Below are 12,861 nucleotides of genomic sequence, written 5' to 3'. Positions count from 1 at the left end.
TCTAACAGAACACAGAAGGTGTTCTTTAATGGAAGCCTCTCCAACATAATCCAGGTAGAATCAGGAATTCCCCAGGGCAGCCGTTTAGGCCCCTTAATTTTTTTTTACTTTACAAATGACATTCCATGGGCTTTGAGTAAAGCCAGTGTGTCTATGTATGCAGATGACTCAACACTAAACACATCAGCTACTACAGTAACTGAAATGACTGCAATACTTAACAAATAGCTGCAGTTCGTTTCAGAATGGGTGGCAAGGAATAAGTTAGTTCTAAATATTTCAAAACTAAAAGCATTGTATTTGGGACAAATTATTCAGAAACCCTAAACCTCAACTACATCTTGTAATGAATAATGTGGAAATTAAGCAAGTTGAGATGACTAAACTCTTTGAGTAACCCTGGATTGTAAACTGTCATGGTCAAAACATATTGATACAACAGAAGCTAGGATGGGGAGAAGTCTGTCCATAATTATACATCAGGTAACTGATACAAGAAGTAGAATCAGATTTTTAAAAACAGGTAAAGTACACCTTATGGAACAGCGGGGACTGTGAAGAGACACAGACAAAAGTACAGACACACCCATACGCAAACAAGTGCAAGCACACGCACACATTGTAATATTGTTGTATGGTGATATTGTAGATATGTAGTGGTGTAATAATGTTATATGATGTACTGTTTTATATGTAAAGTGCGTGCCTTAATGTGTTTGGACCCTAGTGACTGAGTGTGCTGATACACCATTCCAAGCGTAATAAATAACTTCACCATGCTCAAAGGGATTTTCAATGTCTGCTATTTAATTTTTTTTAACAATAAACAACTCCCTTCTTTGCGAGGCATTGACAAACCTCCCTGGTCTTTGTGGTTGAATCTGTTTGAAATTCACTGCTTGACTGAGGGACCTTACAGATAATTGTATGCGTGGGGTACAGACATGTGTTAGTCATTTAAAATCATGTTAAGCACTATTATTGCACACAGAGTGAGTTCATGCAACTTATTATGTGACTTTTTAGGCAAATGTTTACTCCTGAACTTACTTAGGCTTGCCATAACAAATGGGTTGAATACTTATTGACTCAAGACATTTCAGCTTTTAATTTATGAATTTAAAAAACATAATTCCACTTTGACATCATGGGGTATTGTGTGTAGGCCAGTGACACAAAATCTCAATGTAATCTATTTTAAATTCAGGCTGTAACAAAACAAAAATATGGAAAAAATTAAGGGGTGTGAATACTTTCTGAAAGCACTGTAAGCACACACAAACGGTACACACAAAATAAACATAGCCACTAACTTAGCGTCCCCTTCTTGCTTCCACAGGTCCGTAAAGAGTACATGAAATGTTTCCGCCACACATATTGCTGTGGTGGCTTACCAACGGAGAGCTCACACAGCTCAACAAAGACCTCCACCACAAGGACAAGTGCACGCTACTCCTCGGGCACACAGGTACTATACCAGGGATTCTGACTGGGATTCATCTCTATGTCAGGGTAGATTGGCATAAACCCAGTTTACCGCAATGTATCACCTATAATAGTTAACTAGGAGAGTCTCCAATGACTTCTGAATCCATCAGAACGCCCAGTAATGTTATATTTTTAAAGACCGCTGGCCAATGTAATTGTACCAGAAACACAGACCGTAGTTAAACAGTGACATGTATACTTTAAAGTAAGCTAACTGTTTCAAACAGTACTGTATTGCATGGGCACCTTTTTCCACTCTACCCCTTAGCACTCACTCTATCTTTTTTTCTCACTAACGCCACTGTGCTAACGGAACTATTTGCGCTATTTGGGAGCATTGCAGTCACTTTTACTCTTTGAAAAACAAGAATGCAAATATAATTTGATGTTTCTTCCTTTGTTATTCCTTTGCTATTGAGCTACTTTTTTATAAATGTTTTGATAGGAGACAATGCTCTAACCACTGTCAAGGTGGCGATAGAAAGACAAAACCGTCACACGACATTCCCATTTTAATGTCTAATTAAACCCAAGGAGCACCCCCCTATTACATCCACTACTTTTGACAGGAAGTATAAAAGTAGTCACTCGAAGTCTGAGTTAATATAATGTGTGGAGGCCAGACGTTGCACTTGGTGCGATTTGTGTGAAGAGTCGGTTCGCCGATGCAGGAACACTACATATAGGATACATAATGAAAGTTGATCTCAACAGTGAACAGGCTTCTTTAAGTCCTAATAACTGTCCCTTGTTAATCTGACAGAGCCGTATCAGGAGAATGTGGAATGACACCGTAAGAAAGCAATCTGAGTCCTCCTTTATCTCAGGTGACATCAACAGCACCTCCACCCTTAACCAAGGTCAGTCACACACCTCATCTCTTCTTCACACACCATTCACCATCATCGAGACATAAAATACATTTTCAAGTACCAATGATTTCATACAGAAGGGCTAACATCCTGAGAAAGTGTAGTGAATGCTTTGGGCTTGATAAGATTTGCGCACTGTGCTAAAAGGGATAGCAAGGATAGTCTCCCTGTTCTGTTCTGCCAACTGAGGATTACAGAAATCCGTCCTCAAATACTTTGTGCTGTCATTTTGGGCAGTAATGTCGAACACGAATTGGGGCAGCCACTGTACTGTTTGTACTAAGTCCAAAGTTCATGTGGCTCAGTCCATTAAAAAAAGAAGAAGAAGAAGAAGAAGAAGGAAATGCCAACAAACTCGAAATAAAGTTTCGTTTTTATTTTTAAACCTATGTTTGCTTGACACGCAGGGGCACATTATTTGGTCGGTATGTAAGGGGACCTCTGCTATTTCAGGGATTCAGGAGGGAGGAAAACAACCTTGTCATTTATTATTTAGCCAGAGCACAAGTATGATGATGAGAAGATGTTCAACTCTGGGTGACCCTGAGTGCTTAGTGTGTTGTTCAGCCTTTACGGCTCGGCATGACTCTAAAATGGCTTTCCAAGTATGCAGGGAAAGAGGTTAGCCTGAGGTAGTCTGACTTCCCCCTCCCAAACTCCCCCTTATTATTTTTCACACTTCAATTTCCGTGAGGTAAAATGTTACAAACAGTAGTTTGAAATTCATCTCGTCAATATTTTTTTAATCCCAATAAGCTGTATATTAGATGTTAAGGATACATTTTATATATCATGCTCCAGTGTACTACCCTAGTTACCCTTGAGTATACTGTACTGAGGATGGCCCGCTCTTCAGAAACCACTCCTTGTCATTATAACATCCTCAGAGAATACCCTACAAGAGTGATGGGGTTTTCTAGTACACAGCTTATAAAAATGTGACTGGAAACGTCCTCGTTTTTAAACGTGATGCAAGAAATCCATTGTAAACATTATAAATCGGGGTGAATTGAGTATTTGAAGAAAAGATCTGACATTGTAAAGTATTGGCATCCAGGTGAAGTTAGTGTTATGATATTTTTACGAAAGAGACAAGGGTGTGGTCATTTGTTGTGTACACGTTTCAAGCAATTGCGTCATAGGACTTCAACTTAAAAACGGTGCCCTTAGCAGTAGCAATGGACAAAAAAAGCATTGCACTGCAGAAAATACCTGATCATGCAGTTTTAACAATTCATTTTATATTCACAGCAGTAGATGGCTAAATGAGAGCATCTTTTTTTCACCAGTTACCTTTCTTGTCAAAAAACAAAAACACAAAAAAGGCAGACTTTATAATTTTGTTCTGTTGTTGCATTGCTTCTCATTTACATAGCAGATTGTAGTAGATTTAGAATGAGGTGAACAAAAGTGCCTTTTGTGGTAGTGACTGTTTAGATGTTCTATATCCCCTCTGTATCCTAATCCTTGCTTCCACAAAATGCCTGTACACTTTGCTCAAGTGACATCCAGAGATAATATTAATATCCTGTCCTCCCCAAAAAATTCCCAAATTCAATATTTACTCTGAAAATAATAGCCCAGTTTTAGATGTACTTGACATTTTGTTCCATAAATCACCCCAAAAAGCACTCATTGTACCAATGGCAAAAACTGATCTCTGATCTGTCTTCTTCTGTCTTACCGCCTCCAGGAATGACGGGCAATTATCTTCTAACAAACCCTCTTCTTCGACCACAAGGCACTAACAACCCTTATAACACCTTACTGGCTGAAACAGTCGTATGTAACGCTCCCACGGCTCCACTGTTTAACTCTCCAGGTGTGCTTACTTAACACTTCTTGACGTACAGTTAACTTCTTCTTCTCTCTTCATTTTTTATACTTTGACTCGTTTTATTTTATGAGTTATTGTGGCCTTATCAAGATCAGAACGTTATCGAGTATCGACTTCCACTCTGGATCTCAGCAGGATCCCCAAATGGGTAACAGACATCGGTTGCTGAAATCGGTGTTGTAAGAAAGCACCGTGTGTATGACTTGGTTTGTTATTTATTAAGAGACCTCTGGTGTGCAGATTCACATTTTGGTCTTTTAAAGTTTCTCTTGAATGAGATAAAGTGATTAATCTACGATGGAGATACTACATGTTCTGCCTTGAAAAGACAGTATGAACATTGTCATGGCCTTTCAAACGGTACTCTTAAATTGCAGGATTATTGAGATTTGATGATTGTTGATTTATTTATTTATTTAGTGTTTTGTGGGTGAACCTACCCCTAAAACCGTATACGTTGCAATACGGGCAAGCTGAAATATTCAGTTTGTGCTTGAATATTTGTGTATTCATGAATGTGACGCAACATGAATTAAATCAACATTTGATTTCGACCACATATGATACGAAGAACAGAACAGATACCAATCCTGACAATCATCATTGGATGCTGTTTGATAAGCAAACAGTTAATTTACCTAAATTATCATGATATTTAAAATGTGTTCGTCCCGTATTTCAAATTGTGTGTAAGGATTATTATGGTACAATGCAATGATGTTTAAAAAAATTTAAATGACAATTTAAAATTACAATTTAAGTATTTTTTTAAAATGTTTTTACTTTCTCATTATGCTTTTTCCTTAAGCTTTTAAAAAATGATTTTCTGCTATTTATTTTGTGTTTTGGGGTGAACTTACCCCTTCAACCGTATACGTTACTATACAGGCAAGCTGAAATATTCAGTTTGTACTTGAATATTTGTGTATTCATGAATGTGACGCACCATGATTTAGATCAACATTTGATTTTGATCGATGATATGTTTTTCAGGTATGAACAGATACCAGTCCTGACAACTCACTAGACACTGTTTGATAAACAAACAGTTCATTTAGCAAAATGATCATGAGATATTACGTGTTAGTCCAGTATTTCAATTTGTGTGCAGGGATTATTATGTTACAATGCAATGCAGTTTAAAAAAATATGTTTTTAATTACATTGTATATTTTGTCATGTTTTTTTTGCTTTCTCCTTACGCTTCCCTCTAGTGACCTACAGAGAGACAAGTATGGGAGTAAAACTTAACTTTGCCTATCAAATGTAAATTTATTTCAGCATGCTTATTAAAAACAACAACTCCCTGGTACATCAATGGTCATTGGCATTTACTCAGTGGGCAAGTGGTTCACAAACTTTACCAACCAAATTATATTCCACCAATAGGAAAATACTACTTTCCAATATTGCATTCCTTTGGGATCCAACAGCTATCTAAGACATCTGAGAAAGAATGGTTTTGTTATACCTCAGATACTCTTCTTCTTTCTCTTGGATGTGTATAAGTAGTTTGTGATCTGCAGACATCAACTGTAGCTTTGTTACTGGGGTGGCAAAGAATATTTCCTAAGTGAATTGAGAGAAGAGAGGCTTCCTACGTGAATGCCATTCCCTGTGGCACTCAGCATTCTGTGTCCAGTTTACATTCCTCTCACATCTCTCCCCTATTCTCCAGACATCACCTGTGTGGGGAAAATTGTTCTCCTAGTGAGGCATAAACAAAATGTACAAACGTCATGGTAGCAGCTGTAATCTTTTTTTTTTTTGTCCTCTTTCACTCTTTCCTTTCTTGTCATTTCTCTCCTCTCATCTCCGCTAAACTCTGTGATGTCTGTTTTACATGTTGGTGTGTCTGGAACACAGGAGGTTGGTGGCACCTTAATTGGGGAGGATGGGCTCATGGTAATGGCTGGGGTGGAATGGTATCAAATACATCAAATATATGGTTTGATGCCATTCCATTTGCTCCGTTCCAGCCATTATTATGAGCCGTCCTCCCCTCAGCAGCCTCCACTGGTCTGCAAAAATGGTCTATGCCCTTATCTGAACAACAGCATGTCACCATAAAATACCCATTCCTCTTAATCTCTCTCTTCTATCTGTGGCAGGAATTTATTGAAATGTTTTTCGCAATTTCTTTCTGTGCCAAAGCCGTGTTAGCCACGGCAGATACACAACCTCTCTGTCCAATCACACCCCACTAATATTTATTCTATCGCCGCCTGATTTCCATGGCCCTGTGCATACAGAAATTCCTAACATGACTGCATCTGACCTTCCCAGCTGTGTTTTTCTTGGGCTGTTCTTGTAGAGACCGGGCGTGCACTGGGGACTGTCATTTTGACTGATGTGAACCGCAGGGCTGCCGGCTAACTCTGACCTTGCCTGAGAGAAAATACAAAAAAACACAACTCCAGACACCACTCAATTTAACAAATACAGCCAAAACAAATTAAAATCATTAAAACAATTTAAATTAAAATTGGTGGCATTTAATCTTTAAAAAAAGCTTTGATTGCTTGTTAATCAAATTTGCTGAACCCTTGCTCTAACTAAGTTGCTATGTTTTAATTTTTTTCCTTTCAGTGATTCTTCATGTTACAATAAATCATTTTACTTTCTTTTGTACATCAGCTACTCTTAGGCCAGATAGCCTGAACAGACAAACATGATGTGAGTTGTCCAAAGTGAGTCTCCACCTGCTGTCTGTCGTGATGTCGGATGGTGCTTGTGGGCCCTGAAGTGAGAAAGATGGCTGTCCGTGTTGACCATGACTCTCCTTTCTGTATACATTCATATTTTCCCATTGTTTTTCCCTGTCACCTCCAACAAAGAGTTGCTAGACAACTTCTTGTCTATGTCGTAGCTTGCCCATTTGTGGCTACATACCAAGGCCCGGTTTTCTGATAGTGATGGAACTTAGGCTTACGAGTGTTTTAACGATGCATCTTTCCTACAACGGCCGAAAATGTAACATGCATTTCCCAAAACACCACGCAGAGAGAATGTTCGCTAAGTGCATCGTTGAGGCATTTGTCGAAACTGAAAGGATCGGGGGAAAAAAGGAAGCACTGCTCTCAGATCAGCGTTCTCCCATTCAAAACTTACCTTAACATTAGAATTATTCCACAATACTGACGACGGATCAGTTCGTAGAGAGATAGTATCACCTATGACTGCAAATATTGAGGTGGTTTATTCTAATGCTTACCCTATAATAATGCACTAAATCAAGATTCTTCACATCATTGCGCACGTTACACATCATGACATATATTGAGGCAAAAATGACAGACAGTAGCGTACAAATAGCTAAAATAAACTCATTGAATTAACATGAAAATGTATTTAAATGTCATTCAAATATATAGATCTATGTAGCCTATACTGTATTTATCTTAATACAGTTATCTAAATTTTCATTTGACGCGTCTTTATATCGCTTGTTATGCAAAGAAATGGGCAACTTTCTATGTGTCGTCACTGTCACATCGTTCTGAAGCTTTCAGCGGTCACAAAGACAGATAAACATCTTGATTTTGTGTTTAGGGGAGATCTTCTGTGTATCAAGTGACGCGGAAGGGGGGAAAAGAATCTAACGATGTACTTAGCTATTCTACAAGTGGTCTGAGGCAGTCGTTAAATACCAAACGTTTTCAAGATCATCTTTAGTAACGATGGTTTTGGGAAACGGCTCGGAGATTTAACGATGCTCCTACGAAGGTTTTAATGATGAACTTAGCCTTAAGATGCTTTTGGGAAACCGGGCCCTGTACATTTACCTCTGACATGTGTGTTGTGATCTTCATGATTTTTTTTCACGTTTTTTAATGTTGTTTGGGATCACGTCTGTCCCTTTGTTACTAGAGAGTCAAAGGCAGAATATTTTATACTTTAAATAATAATACTTTAAGTATTAGTTCATGATATACAAATATTTTCCAAACTACCCCATAACTGAGAATGTAAAATGATTGTTCATTGTGTATATGCATGCATACACATTCTCCTTACAGATTGTCTAATTAGTAACATGGTACAGCTGATTCTTAGTCTTGTGCCAAATTATCTCCAGCGTCCTGAACAGCATTAAACCACTTTTCTCATTTTTTTCATATTGCTTTCGGGAAGAATGGTTGTGACTAATGTAAATCCCCTCATATGTTTTCTCATTCCAGGACACTCACACACACTGAACCATCCCAGGGACACCAGTGCAATGGATACTCTACCGCTAAATGGTAACTTTAACAATAGCTACTCGCTTCGCAACGGGGACTACGGCGACAGTGTGCAGGTGGTGGACTGCGGACTCAGCCTGGACGACGCAGCCTTTGAAAAAATGCTAATATCGGAGCTGGTGCACAATAACCTCCGGGCTTGCAACAAGAGCCACAACCACCGTGTGGAACGGGGGGCTCCTCTTCCTCCGTCGTCCAAGAAGGTGCACGTTGTGGGCGGGAGCAGCAGCGAAGATGACGTCATCGTGGCTGACACCTCATCTTTGGTGCACGGCCACACTATCAACACACCGGTGGGCCTGGGCATAGAGCTGCACCACCGGGAGCTGGAGGCTCCGCTCATCCCCCAGCGGACTCACTCACTTCTGTACCAGCCGCAGAAGAGAGTGAAGACCACTGAGGGGGGCTTGGAGAGCTACGTCAGCCAGCTCACGACCAACGAGCACGGGGACAGCCTACAGTCCCCGAACAGAGACTCTTTGTACACTAGTATGCCCACCCTAAGGGACTCTCCATACCCCGAGAGCAGCCCCGATGCGGAGGAGCTGGAGGACCTCTCGAGCCCCTCTAAGAGGAGCGAGAACGAGGACGTTTACTACAAGAGCATGCCTAACTTAGGAGCAGGACACCAGCTCCAAGCGTACTACCAGATAAGTAGAGGAAACAGTGACGGTTACATCATCCCTATTACTAAAGAGGGCTGCATCCCTGAAGGAGATGTACGGGAAGGACAGATGCAGTTAGTGACAAGCCTTTAAAATATATTTAAATCATCGTCCCCTGTCCGCAGTCCCGACATCCTCGAGGACAAACAGTACTGTACTCTGAGAGATGCCGGGGAAGTTTTTTTCAGAGAGCCTTAGAGCCCCCAACATACACACACACACACACACACACTCAGTCGCTCCTCTCCCCCCAGACTCGCCACACCCCATTCTCCTCACAAACCAACAGACTTAAGTGCACTGCGATGGCAGTGCAACATTACCCCGACTGCTGGAGTGGAGTTTTAAACAGACTGTATATAAAATGCAGAGTTCAATTTAAGACACATGCCATTTCTGTATTTAATTATTCTGCTGCTGTTGAATTTAAAAAAAGGATATAAAAAACAATTTAAAAAAATGTTATCGGCCACTCCAGTTCAGCAGTTTTTTCTGGCCAAAGGTTGTACATACACTCCCACCATCCTTGTCAAGCCTGTTTCGTATTACATACAAAATGAGGCTCTCGGACCAGGATAAGGACTTATTTGTTTGATGGTGTTCCTGATCAGACTATTAGTTAGGAATATAAGGTCCTGGATCCTAGAGTTGTCCCCATCACCGTGGAGGTTGGATTAACCACTAGCAATCAAGCCCCAGGCCTTATATTTTCTCAATTGAGCTGTTGTCAAGGGAAATGGCAAAATTAATATATATTTTGCTAGTGTAAAATAAAAATCATGGAAACCCGTAAATATAAAGAAATCTTTTAATTGAAAATGTAACATTTGAAGAGAATATTGTGTAAAAGTTGCACATATGTTATAAAATGTGTTTATAGTTCTTACACATCATTCATTATCGTATGTTTGAACAAAAAAAGCAGATAAACAAAATAAGTCTACAAAGAACAAGGTTAATGCATACAATTTTTTTCCACTTGTGGTGTTTTTGCATACTGAATTCATATACAGTATGTTGTCCATTGAAATTTATATGATTTTATATTGCTAAAAGGTCATTATTTTAGTAAAGTGGGAATACAACAGTGACCTATGAAAGTCATGCCATACCATTTTTGGGGGGGGTGAATTTGATTTAAATAATCTAATCGGATAAACAATCATGACATAGAAATGGGCCACTCAAGACTAACAGCCACTCGAGAATCTTTTTTACCATACATTTTTTTTCATTATACATGTATTTCTTCTGCCTGGGTATGGACATTTATTTATTGAAATATTTTCAAAAGATTATACATTGGAAAATGTAATATTTTCCAGCACTGGTATACATAGTCCTTCTTTTTATGTATACATGCTATTAAGGGGCCCATCAATAAAGACAAATGTAAAGTTCAACACTTGTTTAACAAATAAATAAATGTGAGATTTTTTTGTAAAATTACAGTTTTATTCATGTTTTGTGTTTTTGTACCATTGGAGAAATTATAGGTTTGATTAATTTTGCTATGGACAAAATACACTTTTGACTCAAGTCAAGGTTATCAGTGATATGTTTTCAGAGGGATTGCTTTGCTTTTGTTTTCTATCAAAGACATTGTCTATTAGTCAAGCTCATTTCACCTTTTGTGTTGATAAGCCAAATCTTTCCATGTGATTTAAATTATGAGAAACTCAGGTAGGAAAATTACATTGTAAATGTTCCTCTGTGTGGTTGTAACACTCCAATAAAAGTTTGAAAATTACACCGGTTCATAACATTGTCCGCTTAGTATATTATTAAGCACTTCACCAGACACCATTAAAATCTAGGTGATACAATTCTGTAACTCATCAGCTGGCTTTTTAATAATATGTACAGTGGGGAGAACAAGTATTTGATACACTGACTATTTTGCAGGTTTTCCTACTTACAAAGCATGTAGAGGTCTGTAATTTTTATCATAGGTACACTTCAACTGTGAGAGACGGAATCTAAAACAAAAATCCAGAAAATCACATTGTATGATTTTTAAGTAATTAATTTGCATTTTATTGCATGACATAAGTATTTGATACATCAGAAAAGCAGAACTGAATATTTGGTACAGAAACCTTAGTTTGCAATTACAGAGATCATACGTTTCCTGTAGTTCTTGACCAGGTTTGCACACACTGCAGCAGGGATTTTGGCCCACTCCTCCATACAGACCTTCTCCAGATCCTTCAGGTTTCGGGGCTGTCGCTGGGCAATACGGACTTTCGGCTCCCTCCAAAGATTTTCTATTGGGTTCAGGTCTGGAGACTGGCTAGGCCACTCCAGGACCTTGAGATGCTTCTTACGGAGCCACTCCTTAGTTGCCCTGGCTGTGTGTTTCGGGTCGTTGTCATGCTGGAAGACCCAGCCACGACCCATCTTCAATGCTCTTACTGAGGGAAGGAGGTTGTTGGTCAAGATCTCGCGATACATGGCCCCATCCATCCTCCCCTCAATACGGTGCAGTTGTCCTGTCCCCTTTGCAGAAAAGCATCCCCAAAGAATGATGTTTCCACCTCCATGCTTCACGGTTGGGATGGTGTTCTTGGGGTTGTACTCATCCTTCTATTCCTCCAAACACGGCGAGTGGAGTTTAGAGCAAAAAGCTCTATTTTTGTCTCAGCAGACCACATGACCTTCTCCCATTCCTCCTCTGGATCATCCAGATGGTCATTGGCAAACTTCAGACGGGCCTGGACATGCGCTGGCTTGAGCAGGGGGACCTTGCGTGCGCTGCAGGATTTTAATCCATGACGGCGTAGTGTGTTACTAATGGTTTTCTTTGAGACTGTGGTCCCAGCTCTCTTCAGGTCATTGACCAGGTCCTGCCGTGTAGTTCTGGGCTGATCCCTCACATTCCTCATGATCATTGATGCCCCACGAGGTGAGATCTTGCATGGAGCCCCAGACCGAGGGTGATTGACCGTCATCTTGAACTTCTTCCATTTTCTAATAATTGTGCCAACAGTTGTTGCCTTCTCACCAAGCTGCTTGGCTATTGTCCTGTAGCCCATCCCAGCCTTGTACAGGTCTACAATTTATCCCTGATGTCCTTACACAGCTCTCTGGTCTTGGCCATTGTGGAGAGGTTGGAGTCTGTTTGATTGAGTGTGTGGACAGGTGTCTTTTATACAGGTAACGAGTTCAAACAGGTGCAGTTAATACAGGTAATGAGTGGAGAACAGGAGGGCTTCTAAAAGAAAAACTAACAGGTCTGTGAGAGCCGGAATTCTTACTGGTTGGTAGGTGATCAAATACTTATGTCATGCAATAAAATGCAAATCAATTACTTAAAAATCATACAATGTGATTTTCTGGATTTTTGTTTTAGATTCCGTCTCTCACAGTTGAAGTGTACCTATGATAAAAATGACAGACCTCTACATGCTTTGTAAGTAGGAAAACCTGCAAAATCGGCAGTGTATCAAATACTTGTTCTCCCCACTGTAAGTGGAAATGAGTCTGATGCTTTACAAGGGTCGCTGTTAAAGTTGGAGGCGGTTTGGAGAAATACAGTACATCACAGTAAATATGTCTTATTTATGACACATATTTGCACCAATTAATGCCCACTCCCGCTGAGGACAAAAGTCAGTCCTTGGTTAATGCCTCAGGTATTGCTAATTTATGACACATTCTAATAGGGTAAATAAGCCACCGGTTAGAGCAGGATGACAGCTCACTGCAGGGATTCTGGAAATTGCATTGTTTATCATTTGCCATGGAAGGAAATG

The 12,861-nt window shown here is 39.7% G+C and overlaps 1 protein-coding gene across 29 annotated transcripts in view; it reads left to right on the top strand.

The window, feature by feature from the left end:
• Positions 1 to 10,856, top strand: part of adgrl2a (adhesion G protein-coupled receptor L2a) — a 531,217-nt gene extending 520,361 nt beyond the window's left edge. For 9 of the 29 annotated variants that reach the window (XM_071344492.1, XM_071344493.1, XM_071344494.1 and 6 more), the window contains 5 exons: positions 1,340 to 1,468; positions 2,252 to 2,348; positions 4,054 to 4,182; positions 5,412 to 5,429; positions 8,379 to 10,856. In XM_071344492.1, the coding sequence (XP_071200593.1) occupies positions 1,340 to 1,468; positions 2,252 to 2,348; positions 4,054 to 4,182; positions 5,412 to 5,429; positions 8,379 to 9,199 (1,194 nt within the window). In that variant the 3' untranslated portion in view covers positions 9,200 to 10,856. Of the gene's footprint in view, positions 1 to 1,339; positions 1,469 to 2,251; positions 2,349 to 4,053; positions 4,183 to 5,411; positions 5,464 to 6,834; positions 6,943 to 8,378 lie in introns of all 29 variants that reach the window. The other 20 variants (XM_071344515.1, XM_071344500.1, XM_071344516.1 and 17 more) reach the window with 9 other exon arrangements.
• Positions 10,857 to 12,861: the final 2,005 nt, after the last annotated feature.

This window comes from Salvelinus alpinus, chromosome 16 (assembly GCF_045679555.1).
Source record: "Salvelinus alpinus chromosome 16, SLU_Salpinus.1, whole genome shotgun sequence".
In the NCBI taxonomy this organism is placed as follows: Eukaryota; Metazoa; Chordata; class Actinopteri; order Salmoniformes; family Salmonidae; genus Salvelinus; species Salvelinus alpinus.
Note: the sequence above shows the minus strand (reverse complement) of the source record. Positions and strands in the feature narration are given on the sequence as shown.